A 17,001-nucleotide genomic window follows, 5' to 3' on the forward strand; every position below is an offset into this window, starting at 1 on the left:
GTTGTCTTTGTGTGAAAAGAAGTTGTTTTTTTCCTTAGAATGCCAGATCAACTAGAGGAGCCGATATGAATGTATTGATTATGTTGAACTCCTAAAGCTCTAGTAAAACCTGATAATATTCCAATTCTGTCTTAATGGTCCTTCTTACTCAGCATATATGTCATCGAAAGAATTTGGGATTGACCAGTAACTCAGATTCCCTTGGAGGAAGAACTGGTCCGACGCAACAGTACCCAATTCCATACTTTGTTTAGGCAGGTATCCATTCACATAAAACCAAACCTTTGTCGCGCGTGACGTCACGTCCAGTGTCAGACTTGTTCGGTCCGATTGCGGACTAAACACTGGCTCAGTCAAGCAAACTCCTTCTAAGTAATGTTGCAATTTCCAACGCCAACAAAGCAAGTATGCTCGGTAGAAAACGCCCAAACGTAAAGTAAGGGTCCACTCTTCCAAAATGTGCTAGCCTGATGCTAATTAACATGGGATTTGCCTTAGACATGCTACTGTTAACATTAGTGATTTTACATGGCGCTTTTAACTCCTCCAACCAAGATGCATGTTACAATCAAACAGCTGGTGCGTAATAAAATAATACTTGCAGTACAAACCCTTTGCAAGGCGCAACATAGTACAGTCAGCCTCCTGGGAAAAAGCCACTTTCTAGTTTCACAACAATACCAGCTTTTGAAAACCGCAAATTGTACATTTTGGAAAAGTTGGTGTTTTCAAAAGTTGTAAGCGATGATAATCAATTCTAAGAAATGAAGACTTGAGTTTTCTCAATGAGTTGATGTCACTTACTAGATCATATTTGAAGTTGAATTGCTGACATGAATGAACTATTACACCACATTCTCATTTTGTCCAGTTTCATCTGTATAGTATATAACACCATCTTTATTGTCATCCATATCAGGTTGTTTGTAATGAAACAGGCTAATAAAAAGGCTAAAACATATTTAAAGTCACATATTTGTGTTTGTATTCATGATTAGTGTTAGGGCTGGGTGATACGGACCAAAAGTGATACCGCAGTATTTTTATTCCGTAAGGCGGTACACAGTATATACCCATATCTTAAAATGAAGTGCAAAGTGCTTAAGGTCCTTGAAGTGTTTTTCGACTAGATAACCAGTGTTAAGATTATTTGGATTGTAAGTAGTAACGTGTTGTTTATTCTTATAGAGTACTTAGTTAGCCGTTACTATGGCAAAGCAATTTTTGTTCGTTAGCGTTAAGGCTGCAGCTAACGATTATTTTTCTATCGATTAATCTATAGATTATTTTTTTCGATTAATCGGTTAATCTATAGATTATTTTTTTCGATTAATCTATAGATTATTTTTCCTTTTACCAATTATTTTTTTATTTAAAATGAAGATGAAAAAATAAATTTAGGCCAGTTTTTTCAAAAGGCATGACTTTTATTTACAAAAAAAAAAGTATGGCCACTCAGTCAACATTGACAACAACATGACAAAATATTCTGTAACAATGTAAACATTTAAAACTTTTAACATTTAACAAAATTAAAAGTAGCTTATTTGCTTTTTAATGTGGAAATATAAAAGTAAACATCCAGTGCAAATCTTAACATTCTGCAATAGTCTAAGCATTTCAAAAGTAAAAGTATTGCTAATTTTGCTTTAAAATGTGCAAAAATAAAGATAAACATCCAATACAAAAAAGTGCAAAACGAAATATTCTGTAACAGTGTAAACATTTCAACAAAAGTAAAATTATTGCTTATTTTGCTTAATAACACAACAATGATAGTATGATTAAAGTGAAAGTTAATTGTTGGTTTGTACATAGTATATGTAACTGTTAATGTTGTAAAAGGTATTTGCACAACTAATTAACGTTAGCGTCTTTGTAAACACTGAACAGGCACGCCAAACGCGCCTCTCAGAGCGAAACAGTGTTTTAGTTTATGAATTTACAACGCATATACAAATGACACATTCATGTTTTTGTGTAATGATGACAACGTATACTCACGCGGACCATTGACTAGTTGATGGTGATGGCAAGAACGCTGTCGGGTGTTTTCTTTTCAAATGTTCCTTCATAGCCGTTGTGCTGCTATGATAGGCCATTTCCGCTCCACACAGTGTGCATACAACAACTGTCAAGTGTTTTGCTTTTTTCGCTGTGCTTATCCCACACTTGAAGGGATGTACCAATGCTGAATGTGGCTTCTGGATTTCACTCAAAAGACCAGACCGTAGTTACTTTTTCCCTTTTATTTTCCTTTAGTTTGCAACAGTTTTTCCAACCAAGAAACAGCTTCTTTTTTCTTATTTAGTCTTTTTAGCAGTCTTTAGCAGTGTTAGTAGACTTTAGTTTATTTAGCTGTCATTAGCTGTCTTTAGTAGCCTTTAGTAGCCTTTAGCTTCTTTAGTAGGTGAAAAACCTTTAAGGACAAAACACCACAAGATTAACATGCTGAAAAAAATCAATCAATTATCAATCCCATAATTTACAATTATTAATTAGGCTATCAAACTCTTAACCATTAAACAAGTGCAAGAAAATGGACACATCTTTTCCCTTTAAGTTAAAACAGATTTTAAATAAATGGTCTCAACATAAATGCACCAAGATACATATAAAATACATTTAAACCCAGAAACACAATAGATAAATGCAGCAGAAAACCCAATATGCAAATACATAAATACCTAACCAATTAACCACCTATTTAGATACATATTTAAAATCCATATTCAATATAAATATATTATTAAATTAGCAGTGAAACACTCAATCTTAAACGCTGTCTACTGGTAGAAAAATGCCCCTTTTTCTATGCCCTCACCAGCAGCCAATGATCCAACACAGTTAAATCCAACACTTGAAGTTGAGTGACTTCACCCTCCTGATGAAGCAAACTGCTCCAACATTTATCAAACTCAGCAAAGAATATCAACACTTCCTTACTAAACAACAGTTACACAAAACACCGTGTGTATTTAGCCTCCAGACTAAGCACGCTACATGCACCCCCCATCTCACCAGCGCAACAGGTGCGCCACACCCACAAAGAGAAAGAAAGTCTTACCGGCTGTCCGTTCAGCTTTTGGTTTTGGTACACTTTTGGCACAACTCTGGGTTATCTGTAATGAACTAAACCTTTTTCCACTCTGCGCTGGCGTCTTTTGTACTCCTTGATTTGACACAGCGGTCTAATTACCGGGCTCGCGCACCAGCAGATAAGACGGGAGCGCGCCGCGTTATACCTGCGCGTGAACGTAAACTGATCGGCTCTGATCATATAAGCCGACTGGCCGAAATAATGGCGAATGATATACATTTCCTGGGGTTGCCTAGGTGAATAGGGATGCGGATGTGCTCTAAGATCAAATATAATTGTATTAAGTGGGGTTTGGCTGGTTGCTAAGCAGCCACGGTTGCGAGCTCGCGCGTCAGCTGACGAGACAGCTGTTCGCCGCTACAACATTATTAGGCCGTTTATTGAAATACTCCCACACTTTTGACGACTTTTGGCGTGCTTTTTCCCCTCGCTCGCACCGCTCGCATCGTCTGCTTTGCGCTCCGCCATGTTGGCAGTGTGACGTAAATATGCGACGCATCGACGCACAAAAACGGCGTCGACGTATTTACCTAACCGATGACGTCGACTACGTCGACGCGTCGTTTCAGCCTTAGTTAGCGTTAGTTTTATATCCTCACGCTTGTGTTTGATTGATTGATTGAGACTTGTATTAGTAGATTGCACAGTACAGTACATATTCCGTACAATTGACCACTAAATGGTAACACCCCAATAAGTTTTTCAACTTCTTTAAGTCGGGGTCCACTTAAATTGATTGATGATACAGATATATACTATCAGATATATACTATGTGCCGGGAGAGATGGAGCTTCTACTCGCTAGCTGCGGTAAAAGCCCCCGGCTGTTCGGTTTAAAACTACTTTTTAGCCGCTACACTACAGCAGGATAGTTTGGCCGGCACTTTCAAGCCGAGGCGTCGCTAAACATTTGACAGCTATCGTTAGCTCTGTGCTAAGTCGCTAACAGAAGTGAACAACACAAAGAGATGAGATTAGTGATAAGGGGGCTACAAGGAGAGATATAGCTTCTAAAGCAAAGTGGTGTACGTTAGAGATGCGCGGATAGGCAATTATTTCATCCGCAACCGCATCACAAAAGTCGTCAACCATCCGCCATCCACCCAAACTAACATTTAATCAGAACTGCACCCGCCCGTTGTTATATATCTAATATAGACGATGCAAGGCATTAGTGAGGTTATAAAGCTTTTGCCTGTTAAAGAAAGGAGACACCAGTGCGCAATCATCTGCGAGCCGCGCTGAGCGCACCTCCAAGCGCGTGGAGGTGCGATGTCCCTCGCACCCGCGGCGGCTCCACCCGGGCTCGCGCCCGAGGCTTCAGCGCGCACCGCAGCGGCCATCCTACTCGTTGCGGCCTAGCCCTCGCGGCTCTCGCTGCCGGCGACGGCCGGGTATGGGCCCGACGCTCCAGCGCCATCCATTTTCAGGGCTAGTTGATTCGGCAGGTGGGTTGTTACACACTCCTTAGCGGGTTCCGACTTCCATGGCCACCGTCCTGCTGTCTATATCAACCAACACCTTTTCTGGGGTCTGATGAGCGTCGGCATCGGGCGCCTTAACCCGGCGTTCGGTTCATCCCGCAGCGCCAGTTCTGCCCACTCGGCTCACCAGGGTGAGCCCCACCCCTTTCGTGAGCGCACTGCGCGCGGAGTGACCCCTGTTACGCTCCCCCGGCAACGGGGGTGGCGGGCAGGTAAGCTGCGCGGGCGGAGCGCGCGGAATGACCCCTGTTACGAGCCCCCGGCCACGGGAGTGGCGGGCAGGTAAGCTGCTTACCTGCTGCACGTGACGCCGGCCGCGGCGAAGGCAGACGAGGCGGGGTGTCGGTGCGGTGGGCGCGGTGGTGACCCTGGACGTGCGTCGGGCCCTTCTCGCGGATCACCTCAGCTACGGATCCCGGTGGGGCCCTCTCGGGGGAAGGGGCCTCGGTCCCGGACCCCGGCGAGGCGTCCCTTCTCCGCTCCGTAAAAGTGTCCATCTCTTTTTTTTTTTTCTTCTGTTGTGGCATATGCTGCAGGTGCCTGCTCGTTTTTCGTATGTGGGTAACAACATTTAACTATGTATATATATTTCCCAATTGGTTTAAAATCTTTTTTTTTTTTATTTCAACCGCCCGACCCGACCCGCGGGTAAAATCTTTTTTTTTTTTTTTTTATTTCAACCGCCCGATCCGCGGATAATCCGCGGACTCCGCGGTTGTGTCCGCAAACCGCGCATCTCTAGTGTACGTGTAAATAAAGCCGGAGTCGCTCACCATTTGCCAAATAAAACTCGGGAGTTGAGAAGTCGGGAGTTGAGAAGTCGGGAGTTGAGAAGTCAGCGCGGGGGCGCCATACTCTTTTGTTGTGTTGCGTTGTGGAGGGTCAGAGAAGCCTACGCAAAGACGCAAAAGGGTGAGCCAAAGGGAATGGCTCGGCCCGTCACGCGCAGAGAAGAGCAAACGGCCGTAACAAATGCACATCAAAAGATAGCGGTGTGGCGGTATTGTCTCAAATATAAACCGCTTTATAAAATATGAACTATAATATAGTATCAACATTTTAGCCTTTTCTCATTACATGATGCCTTTTTGCTGTAGTTTGACTTGTTTTTTTGTTCATTTTTGCCATAAAAAAGAGACAAATGTCGCCCAGGCCACACTTTGCCTTCCTAGCGAAAGAAGTAAAGCATCCATCCATCCATCCATTCTTCCGCTTATCCGAAGTCGGGTCGTGGGAGCAGCAGCCTAAGCAGAGAAGCCCAGACTTTCCTCTCCCCAGCCATTTCGTCCAGCTCTTCCCGGGGGATCCCGAGGCGTTCCCAGACCAGCCGGGAGACATAGTCTTCCCAGCGTGTCCTGGGTCTTCCCCGTGGCCTCCCACCGGTCGGACGTGCCCTAAACACCTCCCTAGGGAGGCGTTCGGGTGGCATCCTGACCAGATTAGTGAACCACCTCATCTGGCTCCTCTCCATGTGGAGGAGCAGCGGCTTTACTTTGAGCTCCTCCCGGATGGCAGAGCTTCTCACCCTATCTCTAAGGGAGAGCCCCGCCACCCGGTGGAGGAAACTCATTTCAGCCGCTTGTACCCGTGATCTTGTCCTTTCGGTCATAACCCAAAGCTCATGACCATAGGTGAGGATAGGAACGTAGATGGACCGGTAAATTGAGAGCTTTGCCTTCCGGCTCAGCTCCTTCTTCACCACAACGGATCGATACAGCGTCCGCATTACTGAAGACGCCGCACCGATCCGCCTGTCGATCTCACCATCCACTCTTCCCTCACTCGTGAACAAGACTCTGAGGTACTGGAACTCCTCCACTTGGGGCAGGGTCTCCTCCTCACTCCACTGAAGTAAAGCAGCGGTGTTCAAAGTGTTGCCAAACGCCAGGAGAGCGTCTCTAAGCTGTGTTTTCTTAGCACTTATAGACGTGATAAAGGTTGGCTTCCACGCTTGTCTGCACGCTGTAGTAATGCACACTCCCTGGGCTTGTGGTGGCGGATTCACACTCTCACCCGTGTGGCAAATACGACCGTGACCACTTGTATTTCATTAGCGAAGAAATGCAAGAAACACCTCTCTTCCACCTCCTCACTAAATATTGCGACAAAGTGCTTTACAGTTATTTTTTGTGCGTTAGTAACAATTTGGTTTTGCCTCACCCGAGTCTGTGTGTGATTGATCAGTATCAGTATTGTTACATCCCTGGTGGAATGTCACGTGTTTTACTTCCTTGTAGAACTGGACAATATGGAGGAGCTGCAGAAGAAGAGGATCTGCCGCATCATCACCAAGGACTTCCCACAGTACTTTGCCGTGGTGTCTCGGATTCGGCAGGAAACCAATCAGATGGGTCCTGAGGGCGGGACGCTCTGCAGCCGGAGTGTCCCGTTGGTACAGGCCTCCTTCCCTGAGGGGGCGTTAACCAAAAAGATCAAGGTTGGACTGCAGGTGAGTGCAGGAAGAACAGACGTCAGCAGGACAAAGTCAACAAGATGGTGGTCGGAGGCTCTTAACCCAACCTTCCCCCATCAGGCCCAGCCTGTACCAGATGACACCGTGAAAAAAATCCTGGGTAACCGAGCCACCTTCAGCCCAATTGTGACGGTGGAGCCCAGAAGGAGGAAGTTCCATAAGCCCATCACAATGACGATTCCGGTCCCACCCCTCTCAGGGGAGGGTCTTTCCAACGGGTACAAAGGAGACTGCACTCCATGCCTACGCCTTCTTTGCAGCATCACAGGTATTCCCACGACAGTAATGGTGATACTCCCAAAATAGTCACTGAAGCGTTGGAATGCAATGTTTGTTCATCTGTATCGTCACAAAACTCAACCCGGGTCAACTGCCATACTGGTCTCTCAGGCGGTACTTCGCCGGCACAATGGGAGGACATCACAGGCACGACCCCTCTCACCTTCGTCAACGACTGCGTCTCCTTCACGACCAACGTCTCGGCCAGGTTCTGGCTAGCGGACTGCCACCAGGTCCCGGAGACGGTGGGTTTAGCCTCGCAGCTGTACAGGGAGTTGATCTGCGTGCCCTACATGGCCAAGTTTGTGGTCTTCGCCAAGATGAACGACTCGCTGGAGTCCCGGCTGAGGTGTTTCTGTATGACGGACGACAAGGTGGACAAGACACTGGAACAGCAGGAGAACTTTGAGGAGGTGGCCAGGAGCAAAGACATCGAGGTGCTGACTGGTCTCGAAATAGGACGGATCTAAATCTTTGTAACTCTGCTTCTAACTTGTTTATGTGTTCTTAGGTTCTAGAAGGTCGTCCCATTTACGTGGATTGTTACGGCAACCTGGCTCCTCTGACCAAAACTGGTCAGCAGTTAGTTCTCAACTTCTACGCCTTCAAGGAGAACCGGTTGCCCTTTTGCGTCAAGGTAAAACTCATGAAAGTAATTCTGCTCAAACAAGACAAACTAGCTTTTGAAAGAGCGGAGCCACACCCCCAGGCGATAACCATTGATCCACTCGCTGACCTCGGGATCGCCACAATCCATACTCGTCCACACTTTGCCGCTATGTTACTTCTGCTTCGTGGGAGCTGGAACCAGTTCATGAAAACTCCGCTGATTAGGACATGTCTGTCAGGGCGCCGTGTGCCTTTAAGGGACTCGTCTTTCCATTAGCCATTATCCCATAATTGGTCTGTCGTTTCGTTCTTTGTGGTCGTTCAAAAATAATTATACGCAAATTCCACGGTTCGGCTCTCATCACGGTTTTTGTTTTGATTTGTTGTTCTTTTTAACAACCCGGAATATACGGTTTAGCACAACGACTCAGCGTAACATTGTTTGAATCAATAATGTCGTGTACAGTGACACATTCACTTTTGATTGATTGATTGATTGATTGAGACTTTTATTAGTAGATTGCACAGTACAGTACATATTCCGTACAATTGACCACTAGATGGTAACACCCCAATAAGTTTTTCACACTTGTTTAAGTCGGGATCTACGTAAATCAATTCATGGTAGACTTGGGGTCTGAATTGCCCCAAAAAGTGGTGTTCCCCTTTAAGTGAGACAGTTGATAGACGGCAAAATTTGTGTAATTGTTGGTTTAATCTGTCCGCTCCCTGTATGATCAGTGTCAGAGCTTGGTCCGCATTGCCGGTAGTAAGTCGGACACGTTTCCAGTGAGGGTTGGACTCCGCCAAGGCTGCCCTTTGTCACCCATTCTGTTCTGAACTTTTATGGACAGAATTTCTAGGCGCAGTCAAGGCGTTGAGGGGATCTGGTTTGGTGGCTGCAGGATTAGGTCTCTGCTTTTTGCAGATGATGTGGTCCTGATGGCTTCATCTGGCCAGGACCTTCAGCTCTCGCTGGATCGGTTCGCAGCTGAGTGTGAAGCGACTGGGATGAGAATCAGCACCTCCAAATCCGAGTCCATGGTTCTCGCCCGGAAAAGGGTGGAGTGCCATCTCCGGGTTGGGGAGGAGATATTGCCCCAAGTGGAGGAGTTCAAGTACCTCGGAGTCTTGTTCACGAGTGAGGGAAGAGTGAATCGTGAGATCGACAGGCGGATCGGTGCGGCGTCTTCAGTAATGCGGACGCTGTATCGGTCCGTTGTGGTGAAGAAGGAGCTGAGCCGGAAGGCAAAGCTCTCAATTTACCGGTCGATCTACGTTCCCATCCTCACCTATGGTCATGAGCTTTGGGTTATGACCGAAAGGACAAGATCACGGGTACAAGCGGCCCAAATGAGTTTCCTCCGCCGGGTGGCGGGGCTCTCCCTTAGAGATAGGGTGAGAAGCTCTGCCATCCGGGAGGAGCTCAAAGTAAAGCCGCTGCTCCTCCACATGGAGAGGAGCCAGATGAGGTGGTTCGGGCATCTGGTCAGGATGCCACCCGAACGCCTCCATAGGGAGGTGTTTAGGGCACGTCCGACCGGTAGGAGGCCGCGGGGAAGACCCAGGACACGTTGGGAAGACTATGTCTCCCGGCTGGCCTGGGAACGCCTCGGGGTCCCACAGGAAGAGCTGGACGAAGTGGCTGGGGAGAGGGAAGTCTGGGCTTCCCTGCTTAGGCTGCTGCCCCCGCGACCCGACCTCGGATAAGCGGAAGAAGATGGATGGATGGATGGATGGATGGTTTAATCCAAGCGACAATATTTAAAAAACATCACAATCCGGGAGATTGGTAACTTCAGTCGGGTTGTCGGTAAACAAGAGTCAAATATCCGGGAGTGATCCCAAGAGCCCGTGAGAAGTGCTACTGTACCTCCTCTACTGTATCTCTTTACAAAAAGGTATGCTCACCATGTTTCCGCTTGCTTCTTGTTGCGCAATGGAATCTGAGTGGTAACTGGTAAGTAGGCAGTACATAAAGAAGCCATTTATTTCCTGGTTCAGGTTCGAGACCCCAGCCAGGAGGCGTGCGGGCGTCTGAGCTTCCTGAAGGAGGTGAAGGGCGCCAAAGGCCTCCCGCAGACGGCGGTGTGCAACCTGAACATCACGCTGCCCGCCGCCAGAAAGGTAAGGCGCAGCTCGGCGCCACGTGTGCTCACCTCCATCGCCATCGCCATGGTCATGGTCATGGTCATGGTCATGGTCGTGGTCATGGTCATGGTCATGGTCATGGTCAGGGCAGCAGCAGCTTTCAAGTGGGAGGTGTCTTTTATCTGTTTAAGGCTTCTCTCAATATCTATTGATTATTGATTGTCTGCAGTGGTTTCTTTTCATTTCAATGCTTCTGGCTGAAGGCAAGAAAATGTTCTGAGTTTGCTATCAGGCTGGCTTTTTTTTGTCCCTGGCTTTGATGTTTGCATTGGAGTCTTTTTGACTTCTCATCTGCTCTTTCTTGTGGTGATTTATTTCTTTATTTTTCTTTTCCTTTGCCACCGAGCTGCTGTCAATCACTCTCCTTTTTCACACCCTGATGTTTCTCCCCCCCTTGCTTTCCATTATGTTACGCCCCCCCGTTTCTGCAATGCATCTTGGGAACCAGGAAATGGAGTCAGATGGCGAGGAAGAGGTAAAGCACACCCCCCCCGCCCCCCACCCGCCCTCCATGCGCTACATACCCTCTGCTAGCATAGCCTTAAATCTCGCCGCCTCCGCAAGGGAAACGTCGTTGTTGAAAGTGCTGACTATTGCATGACTTAATAACTTTAAGATTACACACCTGTCTCTTTTAGGGCCTCATAATCTGTCATAAGTTATTCTTATTGTGTATTAAATAATACTTTCTGGACATTATTCTTATTGTGTATTAAATAGTACTTACGCTACCGTGTCACATTACCCAGCATTCACCAGACATCAAAGCAACCTTGACAACTTGTTGACTGAGGTCCTGATGTCCAGCAACTCAAACATAACGTTGGAACAACATGCTTTTTGATGACCTTTAATCAATTCTGATGTTGATTTAACATTGAATTTTGGTTATTTCCCAACCAATATTCTACAACACAAATACAACGTTGAAACAACGTTTAATCAATGTTGGGTTCTGACGTTGATTTGACTGTTGAATTTTGGTAATGTTTCCAACCAATATTCTACATCACAAATACGACGTTGAAACAACGTTTAATCAATGTTGGGTTCTGACGTTGATTTGACATTGAAATGTGGTCATTTTTCAACCAATATTCCACAACACAAATACAATGTTGAAACAACGTTTAATCAATGTTGGGTTCTGACGTCAATTTGACATTGAATTTTGTTAATGTTTCCAACCAACATCCTACAACAGAAATACAACGTTAAAACAACATACTTCTTGATGACGTTTAATCAATATCGGGTTCTGACGTTGATTTGACATTGAAATGTGGTCATTTTTCAACCAATATTCCACAACACAAATACAACGTTGAAACAACGTTTAATCAATGTCAGGTGCTGACGTTGATTTGACATTGAAATGTGGTCATTTCCCAACCAATATTCCACAACACAAATACAACGTTGAAACAACGTTTAATCAATGTTGGGTTCTGACGTCAATTTGACCATTGAATTTTGGTAATGTTTCCACCCAACATCCTACAACACAAATGCAACATTGAAACAACATGCTTTCTGACAATGTTTATTCAATGTTGGGTTCTGACGTTGATTTGACATTGAAATTTGATAATTTCCCAACCAGTATTCTACAACACAAATACAACATTGAAACAACATACTTCTTGATGACGTTTAATCAATGTCAGGTTCTGACGTTGATTTGACCATTGAAATTTGGTCATTTCCCAACCAATATTCTGCAACACAAATACAACGTTGAAACAATGTTTAATCAATGTTGGGTTCTGACGTTGATTTGACTATTGAAATTTGGTCATTTTTCAGCCAATATTCTACAACACAAATGCAACATTGAAACAGCCTTTAATCAATGTTGGGTTCCGATGTTAATTTGACATTGAAATTTGGTCATTTTTCAACCAGTATTCTACAACAGAAATACAACGTTGAAACAACATACTTTTTGATGACGTTTAATCAATGTCGGGTTCTGACATCAATTTGACATTGAATTTTGGAAATGTTTCCAACCAACATCCTACAACACAAATACAACATTGAAACAACATACTTCTTGATGACGTTTAATCAATGTCAGGTTCTGACGTTGATTTGACCACTGAAATTTGGTCATTTCCCAACCAATATTCTACAACACAAATACAACGTTGAAACAACGTTTAATCAATGTTGGGTTCTGACGTTGATTTGACTATTGAAATTTGGTCATTTTTCAGCCAATATTCTACAACACAAATGCAACATTGAAACAGCCTTTAATCAATGTTGGGTTCCGATGTTAATTTGACATTGAAATTTGGTCATTTTTCAACCAGTATTCTACAACACAAATACAACGTTGAAACAACATACTTTTTGATGACGTTTAATCAATGTCGGGTTCTGACGTCAATTTGACATTGAATTTTGGAAATGTTTCCAACCAACATCCTACAACACAAATACAACATTGAAACAACATACTTCTTGATGACGTTTAATCAATGTTGGGTTCTGACGTTGATTTGACTATTGAAATTTGGTCATTTTTCAACCAATATTCTACAACACAATTGCAACATTGAAACAACGTTTAATCAATGTTGGGTTCTGACGTCAATTTGACATTGAATTTTGTTAATGTTTCCAACCAACATCCTACAACAGGAATACAACATTGAAACAACATACTTCTTGATGACGTTTAATCAATGTCAGGTTCTGACGTTGATTTGACCATTGAAATTTGGTCATTTCCCAACCAATATTCTACAACACAAATACAACATTGAAACAACGTTTAATCAATGTTGGGTTCTGACGTTGATTTGACTATTGAAATTTGGTCATTTTTCAACCAATATTCTACAACACAATTGCAACATTGAAACAGCCTTTAATCAATGTTGGGTTCTGACGTCAATTTGACATTGAATTTTGTTAATATTTCCAACCAACATCCTACAACACAAATACAACATTGAAACAACATACTTCTTGATGACGTTTAATCAATGTCAGGTTCTGACGTTGATTTGACCATTGAAATTTGGTCATTTCCCAACCAATATTCTACAACACAAATACAACATTGAAACAACGTTTAATCAATGTTGGGTTCCGATGTTAATTTGACATTGAAATTTGGTCATTTTTCAACCAACATCCTACAACACAAATACAACATTGAAACAACATACTTCTTGATGACGTTTAATCAATGTCAGGTTCTGACGTTGATTTGATCATTGAAATTGAATCATTTCCCAACCAATATTCTACAGCACAAATACAACGTTGAAACAACGTTTAATCAATGTCGGGTTCTGACGTTGATTTGACCATTGAAATGTGGTCATTTCCCAACCAATATTCTACAACACAAATACAACGTTGAAACAGCCTTTAATCAATGTTGGGTTCCGATGTTAATTTGACATTGAAATTTGGTCATTTTTCAACCAGTATTCTACAACACAAATACAACGTTGAAACAACATACTTTTTGATGACGTTTAATCAATGTCGGGTTGTGACGTCAATTTGACATTGAATTTTGGAAATGTTTCCAACCAACATCCTACAACACAAATACAACATTGAAACAACATACTTCTTGATGATGTTTAATCAATGTCAGGTTCTGACGTTGATTTGATCATTGAAATTGAATCATTTCCCAACCAATATTCTACAGCACAAATACAACGTTGAAACAACGTTTAATCAATGTCGGGTTCTGACGTTGATTTGACCATTGAAATTTGGTCATTTCCCAACCAATATTCTACAACACAAATACAACGTTGAAACAGCCTTTAATCAATGTTGGGTTCCGATGTTAATTTGACATTGAAATTTGGTCATTTTTCAACCAGTATTCTACAACACAAATACAACGTTGAAACAACATACTTTTTGATGACGTTTAATCAATGTCGGGTTGTGACGTCAATTTGACATTGAATTTTGAAAATGTTTCCAACCAACATCCTACAACACAAATACAACATTGAAACAACATACTTCTTGATGACGTTTAATCAATGTCAGGTTCTGACGTTGATTTGACCATTGAAATTTGGTCATTTCCCAACCAATATTCTACAACACAAATACAACATTGAAACAACGTTTAATCAATGTTGGGTTCTGACGTTGATTTGACTATTGAAATTTGGTCATTTTTCAGCCAATATTCTACAACACAAATGCAACATTGAAACAGCCTTTAATCAATGTTGGGTTCCAATGTTAATTTGACATTGAAATTTGGTCATTTTTCAACCAGTATTCTACAACACAAATACAACGTTGAAACAACATACTTTTTGATGACGTTTAATCAATGTCGGGTTCTGACGTCAATTTGACATTGAATTTTGGAAATGTTTCCAACCAACATCCTACAACACAAATACAACATTGAAACAACATACTTCTCGATGACGTTTAATCAATGTCAGGTTCTGACGTTGATTTGACCATTGAAATTTGGTCATTTCCCAACCAATATTCTACAACACAAATACAACGTTGAAACAATGTTTAATCAATGTTGGGTTCTGACGTTGATTTGACTATTGAAATTTGGTCATTTTTCAATCAATATTCTACAACACAAACATAACATTGAAACAACATGCTTTTTGACAACGTTTAATCAATGTCAGGTTGTGACGTTGATTTGACATTGAAATGTGGTCATTTCCCAACCAACAACGCGGATCCAACGTTGGACGTCAACGTTGTCTCAATTTCCAACTATTTTGCAACTATTTTGCAACATTGTTTCAAAGTCACTGTCTGGTGCCTGCTGGGTAGGGATGTAACCATCTGAACATTTCATATCACGGTTATCCTTATTATCATCTTATTGTTAATTGTGCTCAAAAACCACTTACACTATTCAACGTTTAACCAAGTTTTATTCAAATTAAAAGTAATTTGACGCACGGCATAGGGCTGGGCGATAAAACCATATCAAAATATATATATATATATATGATAGAGGAAAAGTCACCCGGACAGTATGGTACCTTTTTTTTTAGTCAGTTAGTTAGTAGTCAGACCGTAGTGGTCCGTACATGACGCTAGGCAAGACCGCTAATACCACACCACCTTCGCCACGCTCACCCTTTAGAGCACAGCTGTAATTTCCTGCCACTAAACCTGCAGAAAATAGTTCTTCTCGGGTTTCTATGTTCACATTTTCGCACTATTTTCTTACACTTTATGAAGCATTTCTTACATATTCCTTATTTTTGCACCTTCATTTCCAGAGTTTATTGTTAAGTGTTCATTGTAATTTTACTATTTTCCTTTTCCTGAATTTCCTTTGCATTCTCCCTTGATAGCTGAGGGGATTAAAATCACAACAAGGGTTACATTTAAAAGTTTTAAAGATTTACATTTAAAATCACCTGGTCCTTATTTTCAATAGGTCATAAAAATATCAATACCGACTGCTATAAAACACTTGTATCGTGATACAGTTTTATGTCGCCCAGCCCTAACACAACATTCTCTTCTCATTATAACAAACATGATATATTGTTTTTACTTCTAAAGATCCATTTTATTGGTGTTTTAGTGTTCAACTTGTAAAGGTTTTAATAATAATAATAATAATAGATTGTATTTGTAAAAAGCACGTTACATTGAGTAAACAACCTCAAAGTGCTACAGTGTATTAAGAAATAAATAAATAAATAAAAAGATAATAAAAAATAAATACAAATAAAAACTAGAACAGCCAAATAGCTAAAACTAGTATGCATATATTTAAAAAATGTTTTTTTTAAAGAAGGGTTTTTAAGCCTTTTTTAAAAGCATCCACAGTCTGTGGTGCCCTCAGGTGGTCAGGGAGAGGGTTCCGCAGACTGGGAGCAGAGGAGCAGAAAGCCCGGTCTAAAGTTTTAAAGTGTTTTTCTATAGCTCCGTTGCTCAGTCAGCAATTTGCTTTGTCGTCTGACAATACAATTGTCATAAATAGGTCATGTAAAGACAATATTTGAGTTAGCATTTAAGCCAGCAAGACATTAGCGCGCTAGCTCGATAAGCGCTGTCACCGGCCCGTGAGTTTATGGAACGGCAGTTATCAATAAGGGTTTTACAATCATTTGAATTAAAAACCAACCGTCTGGAGTTTTGCCGCGGTCTATCATTGTTACCCTTAACCGTTACATCCCCTTGTCCAAACCAAATGAGCTCGTGAATAAGACGATTGTGTTGTGCCCAGATGTGACGCAGTGAAGTCCAGATGCTGCTCCAACGGGCGGCAACCTGCCACTGATAGCCATTTGTGTTGTTTGCTATTGTTGCAGACTGAAAAGCCCGAGCGACGTCATACCTTTGCATCTCTAGCCTTACGTAAGCGCTACAGCTATCTGGCCGAGCCTGCACTGAGTGAGTTTGTCATCTTCACTAACAAAACCCTTAAATGTGATCTCAACAACGCCCGTCATCACAGATCTTATGACAAGGCCTTCTCTCCTGGCACCACATGCTTGTTGACCACGTGTGTGTTTGCATGAGTCTTGGAATTTGTGTGCTGTGCTTGATTTTCTTCTTCTGCCTTTGATTTGATTTTCCAACTTCATCAGTCCTTCTTTGACTCCACGTTGAAGGTTTTTCAATGTGGGCAGGTCAAAGAACCGAAGATATTTCAGTTGTCCCGTCCGAGTTCTGAGCTGCTTGTGATGGTGTGGCAGCTTTGTTTGTGGAGCGCATGTCTGCAGCTGTTGAATTTGGCTGTTGTTGTTTTCTTTTTCCTTGGTTCTATACAATCTCATGCATGACAAAATGGGCGGTCTTGGAGAAGACATTTTGTCATTGGACAAAAAAAAAAGGAAACTCTTTGGTCACTTCTGGTCTGACCTGTCTTTGGGAAGCTGCAATGTAATGTTGAGACCAAACAGATA

At 42.6% G+C, this 17,001-nt stretch overlaps 1 protein-coding gene across 8 annotated transcripts in view; it reads left to right on the forward strand.

Moving 5' to 3' along the window:
* The window catches only part of LOC133577950 (ankyrin-3-like), a 213,807-nt gene that overhangs the window by 154,148 nt on the left and 42,658 nt on the right, over nt 1-17,001 (forward strand). For 2 of the 8 annotated variants that reach the window (XM_072912710.1, XM_072912709.1), the window contains exons 34-40: nt 6,822-7,033; nt 7,118-7,325; nt 7,448-7,773; nt 7,848-7,973; nt 9,950-10,072; nt 10,545-10,571; nt 16,405-16,486. In XM_072912710.1, the coding sequence (XP_072768811.1) occupies nt 6,822-7,033; nt 7,118-7,325; nt 7,448-7,773; nt 7,848-7,973; nt 9,950-10,072; nt 10,545-10,571; nt 16,405-16,486 (1,104 nt within the window). The remainder of the gene's footprint in view (nt 1-6,821; nt 7,034-7,117; nt 7,326-7,447; nt 7,774-7,847; nt 7,974-9,949; nt 10,073-10,544; nt 10,572-16,404; nt 16,487-17,001) is intronic. The other 6 variants (XM_072912711.1, XM_072912714.1, XM_072912713.1 and 3 more) reach the window with 4 other exon arrangements.

Source organism: Nerophis lumbriciformis, linkage group LG39, assembly GCF_033978685.3.
Source record: "Nerophis lumbriciformis linkage group LG39, RoL_Nlum_v2.1, whole genome shotgun sequence".
Classification (NCBI taxonomy): domain Eukaryota; kingdom Metazoa; phylum Chordata; class Actinopteri; order Syngnathiformes; family Syngnathidae; genus Nerophis; species Nerophis lumbriciformis.